Here is an 8,984-nt window from a genome sequence, read left to right as displayed (position 1 = left end):
TATAAGTGAATTTAACGTAATATATATGAGTTTACAGTACTCATACTTATTGGTTTTAAAACTTAACTAGTTTAAGGCACAAATTTCCTCAAATGGTTTGAGTTACTGTAACTTATTGGGTTTTACAGTGTATTTTGATGAATTTATATCGATTCTTGTGGCGTGACAGATCGCTGTCATTCAAGTAAAGTGGCAGTATGGAGCACATGTGCACTGATCATCTCTCACTCCCTCTTTACTACTAAATAAACATGAATGAACATCAAAAGGTATGTTGAAAGATATAGAACAACTTACTGAAATGTATCATGTCTCATATAATCACTCAATTAGTGTTAAAAAAGGATGAACTCTACTTATGCGTCTGATGTTCATTAAAGCTGTGAGCTGCCTGTCAAGTTGGGTAAAGGAACTAACAATAAAGAAAAAACAAGAGGGAAGATAGGCAATCGCATTTTATAAGTGAACCAACGTGAACCAACATGATCCATTTCTTCATTTTTTGGTTATTGGTGGGCAAAGTGTTAAAACTGTTGGTTGAATTACAATTTGCTAAGGAGGAACACTGAGGGACGCTCAGCTGTTGTTCTCACGACACTGAAATTTAAACATCTTTTTTATCTCGTTTTAAGTTTGTACAACTAAATTAATGCTGGGCCTGACTATTTAACTGGCTCTATTCTGATTATAATCTAAGTATTACACTATCGATGCTTGTCAAAGCCGTCACACTATCAAGTGACTTATCCCTTGAAGTTTTTTCCAGTTGGCTCATATTATTGCGTAAGTTTGCAAGAACGTTCTGTGCATATCGTGTTTTCCCATTCATTTTTCAACTCGTAGCCTGTCTCTTATATGTCTCTGCTTTGATGTACTGGCCTCCAGCCAAGAGTGCTCTGCACAGTAAACACCTGAGCCCAGATGTACCTCCACTTGATGAATTTAATAAATAATACACAGCTACAAAACAGAACTGTTGAGTGACAAAGCATGGGAAAAGTACCTACGGAAAAGGAAACCAATAAAGGAAAAAAAGAGAAAGAAACACGTTGAGAAAACAAAACATTTGGAAAAGGTCAGGATCAGATAAGTGCAGTAAAAGATATCATATTCAGAAAGACTGAATGTGAGACAGATGTTAGAAACACATAAGCAGTCATGGTGTGGCAGCCCCAACTGTGAGCGAGAGCAGCTTCGCCTGTGGAGACATCGATCCATGTATTGACCGGATCCCCTCACACCTGCCTTTATCTTACTACAGCTCAGCGAGGCTCCCAGAGGAATAGTGACCAGCGAGAGGACAAAGAGTGTACGGCAGGAAGAACAGGTCTCCAGTTATTCATCACCTATCACAGGAGAACACCACCGATGCTCTTGACATTTAGTCTTTGACTATACATACAGATGACACCTGCTGCAAAAGATATATTCCTTTGTCATTTTCAGATAGGTAGGTGAACAAATGTGACTTTTGTGCCCAGAATTTGAGTAGAATTATGCAAGATTCTTGTTCTAAGTTTTGACTAGATGAAGAAAAATAGAGATGGGTATTCTAAAGGCTCTTTTACATGAATCGCATCAGGGCTGTTGACCTCCACATGAAAAGCGTTGCAGACAGCATCACGGATGGACAATTTTACGAGTTTACTAGTAGATAGCAAGGAAGCGGGGAATATACACTGTAAAAATACACCATGTTTGAGCTGGCAGAAGCTTTAATACACTGCAAAGTGAAAATCAGGACTCACTGAATGTGAGTTCATGAAACATTACTGTCTCTGGATGCTCTTGGTGAATTTCACTTAGAACTGAGACATTACTCTAAGGGCCAGATTTGAAAGTGAAAGTGACATGAGGTCAAGTATGGTGTCCCATACTCGTAATTTGTGCTCTGCATTTCACCCATCCAAGTGCACACACACAGCAGTGAGTATTGAACACACACACCGTTTGCTGTGGTGCCCAGGGAGTGATTGGGGCACCTCAGTTGTGGATAACTGTTCATTCACCCCCACCTATATTTCCTGCCGGTACTGAGACTTGAACCAGAGATCTTTTGGGTTACAAGTCCGACTCTCTAACCATTAGGCCACAGCTGCCCCAGTATATTTACTAAACTTTTACATTACTTTAGATTTTACTTTAGCAAATTAGCCTGAGAGCGCAATTCCGAAAAAGCGCCGATGAGAGTGGAAAGTTCTGCACATGATCTACTGATGACAAATTAAAGAACACAGACACAGCCGGATCATTTCCATAATGACCAATGCAATACCAAGAGCAGCGCAAATTAGCATCTGGGTTAAGACGTGCTTTTTTTGGGTGGTAAATAATGGCACAAATACAAGTAAATTGACTAGCGTAAACCTTAGTAAATCACCTTACGTGATTCATTTAAAAACTCTCCCTACCATAAAAAAGAGGGTTTGCGCTGGCGCAAGCTGTTATCTGTAACAGTGGTTGGCAACTGGACCAGAGGTCTTCAACCCTGCTCCTGGAGACCCACTGTCAGGCAAAGACCCACACAGGCTTCAACACACCTGTCTGTGATATACATGTGACCCTGAAGACCTAGAATGTGTCCGAAATGTTGCCTCAATGCCTTATCAGGCAATGACTTTGCAGGCAGTGTTTGCGTACGAAGGTACCTCACGAAACTGATTTAGGATAGACTTCTGAGGCAGCGTAACGGTTTAATGATCTACGACTAAATAAAGCGAGTTTGGTGATAACTAAGCAATAGTTAATTACTACAATAGTAATTTCTTGCTAGAAATGACATCAAAAGTGGAAAAAGTTGGTCAAAAACTTACATTTAGACAAAAACTGACCACCAACTGCAACTTTCAGATGCCATCTTTATTTTTTAGCTCAACTGTCGTGGAACGGAACGCACAGGATTGTGGGATATCATAGGCAGCGAAGGATACATCTATGCTGCCTTCAAAAATCCATCAGATGAAGGTATCTCAGGAGACAAGAAGTGAAGCTAACATTGGATTCAGATGTGTGCAAGGCAGCATTTTTCAGCTTTCAGGTGCAGCTCTAGAGATTAGCTGTTACAGGTGTGTTTAATGAGGTTTGGAGCTAAACTCTGCAGGACAATGGATCTCCAGGATCAGAGTTGAAGATCTCTGAACTGGACCCAGGACATCAATGTAAAATGACTAAAATCACTGAGAGCTTTGTTGTGACTTTGAGTGCTGCATTATGAATGCTTGATCTGCATGCAACATGGTGTCTAAAGCCCGGGATACACTGCACGATTTTTGGCTGTCCCAGACGAAAGATTGCCATTGTGAAACAATCGTGGCGATTTCTGTGATCGTGGCTCTTAATCGTTTGTCCTATGTCGTACAGTGAGAGAGGTTCAAAGATGGCTGTTTTCCCGGTCTTGCAACCAAAGATAGCCTACGATCATTTTCTGACAGTGTCGGAAATTCAGCATGATCAACACACAGTGTGTTTGCTGCTACGACTTACGTCTACTGACCAACCAATAAAAATGTGCATGAAATCAACAGGACATGGCGCTAAAACTTAAAACTGCTTACCTCAAGCTCTTTTCCCTTCTTCTTTCGCCACTTCCTTTTTATTTTCAGCACACATAAAAACTACAACTGCCAAAGTGTGATTCAACGTGGTGTTTTGTTTACCCCTAGTGCATGCTGATGACGTTTTATTCTTCTAGAAACTTACATCGTAGCCTACGTGTCAAGGAGTTGTATGCTCTCCAAACGCTCCCGCGGCACTCCGATGTCACACGCCGATCGGTCTGCGAATCTCTGATGCATCTCGAACAAGCCTTCCATCAACAACGGAGGACGTTGCATTACTATTGATGCTCATGGATTAGCGAACCTACATCGGCATCCAAACACGGCAAATCCAACGCGTTCATGCAGCTCATCGTAATTTGTATAAACGGAGATTACAATCGAGCTGCTTTTTCAAAAATGGCGGTCACCAATTTCTGTTCATCTTTTTGGTCACAGTAACCTTGCCCCTGACGCAAATGGTTCTTACTTCTAGACCAGCAATGTTTTGGTGCTACTTACGAACCACTTTTCCTGGTTCAGAACTGGTGCTTTAGGTGTCGAAAGACAAATAAATGATTTGAAACAAGGCTCTGGCTCTGAACCAGCACTCAAACTGGCTTGGTGTAAAAGGGGTATGAGATGATCCAGAATAATTCCTAGGTATTTTCTCTAGGTTACAGAAGTCAGTGACAGAAAGCATTAAAAACAAACTTCTCAGCAGATTCCTGTTTACGTCTTATTTGAAGACACTAACTCAAATTATAATTCCATACTCATTACTAAAATGACTTTGAGCCATTGCTTCTCTGCATCCTTTTCTCTTGCCATTGCCTGCTATTAAATGAGGGTTCTGGATCTAAGGTCAGGTCCAACATTTGGCAGAATTCTCAAAAACCTACAACTCCCACCATGGATGCTTGGCTGCCTCCCATCGTGATCTCTGATGAACTGAGATAGCGAGTCAACTCTCTGGTCAGGCATAGGTGTTCCTCAAGGTAGGTGAGAGAGGAAGATCATCTAGATCATGTGGTCTCATGGAAAAGGGGGTTCTAGTGTGAAAGTGCCATTACACTGTAAGTGAATCTTGATTAAGGTCTTTCAGCACATGTAAGTGTGTATGTGGTGTGTAGTAGTGGTTAAGGCCACTTCAATCCCTGCAACGAGTGAGCCATGAGCCATCACTGTTGTGCCCTTGAGAAAGGCACTTAACCCCAGGTTGCTCCAGGGGAATTGTCCCTGTAATAAGTTCATGTGCTGTTCTATGGTGACATTGCGTGAAAGTGACGGAAACAAATTCTGCGGGCTCTGGCCATGAGGCAATAAATAAAGATTCTAATCTGTTTTATATAGTAGCGTCACTATGAGAACTGGAGCTAAACAAGCTGCTGGCAGTTCGGAGAAACCATGACTAAAGGAGGTACAAAAGAGAGCAATAAAACAACAAAAAAATCCTCTCAGTTTTAAAATACATAGTTAAATGTTTACAGCATTTTGCATTTTTATGTCTCATTTTTTACTTTCCTGAACTCTGTAATTTAAATATAATTTGACATTAACTGCTTCCTGGCCAACAGCCCTCATTGTGCAAATTTATGTCACCTTTTAAGTTGACAGGCTTAGAAAATATCAGTTCTGAGAAGGGATTGTTCTGAACAAAGACTTCATATTTAAACAGGACTGCTATGTAGTTAACACAGGAACCTGAAAAATACTGCCTTCATATTCTTTTGGGAAGTTATTTGCAGGTTCTGGAAACACAATTGCATCCTTCTGTGCAAGTAATGTTTTGCAAAAAAATTGTTTTTCTCTTTTTTACTTACTGACAAAGAAAGGTTTTTTTTAGCACTATAGTGCAAAAAATTGTGTCCTTTAGGTGTGTAATTCAGAAATCAGTTGTGCAAATTGTACAGTCTCAATTATAAATACAATTAATCCAACATGACTTGAAGGCAGCAATAATCATTCACATACGATAGGCTACAAACGGAAAAGATGCATGATTATTTCAGAAGTGCAACTGTTAGCTATCTCACATGGACTAAAATGTTTACCTGATGAACACAAGATCAAATTAACTTCTATTGTTCTTTAGGTTATCTATTTTTTTTTTCTTTAAAGTAATCAGCTATTCCTGGAAAAAGAAACATCTAAAAAGGAGTCTGTCCCTTGAGGGAAAAGGCAAAATATTATAATCTGTCATCTAGCTCATTAATATGCAAATTGAATCCTGTTTAGTCAGTCATTTTACCATGCGAGTAAGGTTGTTATATGCCACATCATATTTGTAGAGATGTAGAAAACATAACATTGATGCCTTTTCAATTTGAATATTAATGAGGTTTAAATCATTTGCTGCTCTTCCAGATTTAACAGGTTCTTGCATTTATTAAATTGTACACAACAAACATCTCCGTAAGATAGATCTTCAAACAGGGCAAGCAATTCTGGGACAGACCAAATCCTATTTGGAAGAGTTAAATGGCTCTGTCTTTGAAATTAATAATGCATTGACAGTGCAAAACAAAATACGCTCTGAATTTTAGAGTGAAAGACCAAGAAAACCAAAAGCCACTCATACAAGTTCAACAAATACACTACAGTTTTACAATATGAGAACCTCAAAAGGTCAATAAAGAACTTTACAATTTCCATGAAACAGTCTAATTTGGGCATGCAGATTTAGGTAACCACTAAACTGTTCAGATTTCCTTGGATGTTGATCCAAATGGGAGCTGTGATTTTGATATGGGTGACTGCAAAACAATATTGCAGACAACATCATGTGGTTTGCAGCAATAAAATATTGGCAACAATTTGGGAGGGATTTTGCAGCCAATTCAACTTTTACTGGCTTTATAATATTATGTAAATAGTAAAAATCTCAAAAGTAAGGCCACAAGGTAACATAAAACTAGTAGAGGTAAATTTGTTTCATAACTGACAATTGTGTGAGAAGAACCACTCAGTCTTTTAGTCATTAAAACTGTTCTGACCAACAAGTCATTTTTATTGACTTTTAAGACTATAGTAAATTTATTTTGAAACTCAGGCACAAAAAGTCAAAATGTGAAGAAACAGGGTTATTCCCAGGACAGTGTTGCCTGGTGAAACAGACGAAAGAACAAAACAGAAGTCCATTTCACACTTTTATAAGCCCTCCAAAAAAGAATCTGGTAACAATTAATTATAACAATTAATATAATAAAATACCTGCAGTATATGCAATACCTGCAAAATAGTTATTTTGTTAGAATTCAATAAATAAATAATGGGTAAATAATAAATAAAAACAATAATAAATACCAAAATTCTAATATTTATCTCTGTCGCACATTCTGCCTGTAACTCTGTTATTTCACAATTTCACCTATTAACTAAACATTCGATAATAAAATCAAGAAGTGACTCAATTTGGACCCTGTCTTCATCTTGGCAGGAAGATAAGTATCCATTTTCTCATTTTTTAAACACAATATTGTCAAATTTCTTTTTGCTTTAATTTATGGGAAATTATATATATATATATACATACATACATACATATATATATTAACATATAGTGTATGTTAAATCTACAACACTGTTATCAGTATTTAAAATGTATTTACTTTTGTAAATTGTATTTAATTTTATGTTAGCTGCTAGAAAATAACAAAAACATACAAATCATGGTTTTTAAACTCTATTTAGACACACATTTTGGCAAAAATTGGGAACCTTACTAATAAAATAAAGCTCATATTGTTTAGTCTGAGGTAGATAAACAACATTTTATGAAAGTTTTGCAGCTTTATAGTGACAAAAGCCAATCTGCCCAATAACTGACAATTTTATGAACAGAACACATCGTTCCACATTTTTTACCTGCCTTTATATAATGCACCTAATCAAACTGCAGGCTTATGAATAATAATAATCTGCAATAAACCCACGTGCAAAGAACACGCTTGTCCAATAACTTCCTCTGACGTTTATCGAACCAGGAAATGTAGTTTTTCACGGCTCACGTCTTTAGCACTGTTACCTGTCAGACCCACTTGAATTTGAACTATTCATGTTGTAGCTTAATTTTAATTCATAAAAATTCAGAGAACGTGTCATTCGTCATCTCCTACGCTAATTATTTCCCTACGGCTGCAGAACAGGCGCTCATGGACTCCATTTCCCATGATCCCGTGCTGATTTGGCTCTGTTCGTGCACGCAACATGTCAACAAACACCAAAGTCACACACTGGAGTGAGTCTGGGCTGTAACAGATATCACAGCATGATCGGTAAGCCGCTATTTATTAACAGCTACCCATGGCTGTCCGTAGACTATAATAACTAAGCCTTTATTTCCATTTGAAACTGATTTCATGCCGGTGATGTAGCGTCACTTGACATTGTAGGCTACCTTCACATGACAGTTCACTGCAGCCGCTCTTAAAATGATCGCATTATTTATTGTAACTCAACATAATTGTATGATAAAGAATTGTGAGGCGTACAATGCATCTCAGTGTAAAGCTATGGTTTGCAAGTTACGTCAAATTACGCTAATTCAAAGAAATGTAAAGGGGAATGTTAACAAGCAGCATGAACATTTGAACTTTTTCACCATCAAGATCTTAGGTTAAATACTATTACTACTACTACTACTAGGGTAAGGTAACATACAGAAATACCCTTTTTTTTTTTTTTTTTTTTTAAATCTATTATGTAATTAAAACACTATATACATTTATAGCATTTAAATACATAACAATTGCCCCAATAAAAATGTGACAGCTTACCTGATATTTCTACAAAGAACACAGTTCAGCCTTTCAGTTAAAAATCCACCTTGTGTAGTTGACTGAGTTTATGTTGGTGTGATTTTGTGCGTGCACTTGTTTCCCCACAACTGTTCAAATTTATAATATTAAATTTGGATTTAGAGGACATGATTTACAAAAAGAGCGTTAGAAGTAGATGATTGAAACTTACATACAAAAACATATGGTCCCACTTTATATTTAGTGGCCTTAACTACTATGTACTTACATACAAAAATAAGTACAATGTACTTATTGGGTTCATATTGAATTGCAAAACACTTTTGCTGCTATTGAGGTGGGATACGGGTAAGGTTAGGGAAAGCTTTGGTGGTATGGGTAGGTTTAAGGGTGGGTTAAGGTGTAAGGAATAGGTAACAGTGTAATTATAAATGTAATTACAGAAATTAATTACAGATGTAATTACATGCAGGTGTTTTTAAAATATAAGTACAATGTAAAAACATGTATGTACACAATAAGTGCATTGTATCAAATGATTAATTTAAATGTAAGTACATAGTAGTTTAGGCCGCTTAATATAAAGTGGGACCAAACATTTAAAAGATTAGTTCAGTCCAGAAAAATAAAATTTCCTGATAATTTACACACCCCCATGTCATCCAAGATGGTTATGTCTTTCTTTCTT

The 8,984-nt window shown here is 37.4% G+C and overlaps 1 protein-coding gene across 1 annotated transcript in view; it reads left to right on the top strand.

Moving 5' to 3' along the window:
• Positions 1-7,692: 7,692 nt before the first annotated feature.
• prkn (parkin RBR E3 ubiquitin protein ligase) overlaps positions 7,693-8,984 on the top strand; it is a 186,033-nt gene continuing 184,741 nt past the window's right edge. The window contains exon 1 of the mRNA XM_051917228.1: positions 7,693-7,813. Coding sequence (XP_051773188.1) covers positions 7,807-7,813 — 7 coding nt within the window. The 5' untranslated portion in view covers positions 7,693-7,806. The remainder of the gene's footprint in view (positions 7,814-8,984) is intronic.

Source organism: Ctenopharyngodon idella, chromosome 13, assembly GCF_019924925.1.
Source record: "Ctenopharyngodon idella isolate HZGC_01 chromosome 13, HZGC01, whole genome shotgun sequence".
Lineage (NCBI taxonomy): Eukaryota > Metazoa > Chordata > Actinopteri > Cypriniformes > Xenocyprididae > Ctenopharyngodon > Ctenopharyngodon idella.
Note: the sequence above shows the minus strand (reverse complement) of the source record. Positions and strands in the feature narration are given on the sequence as shown.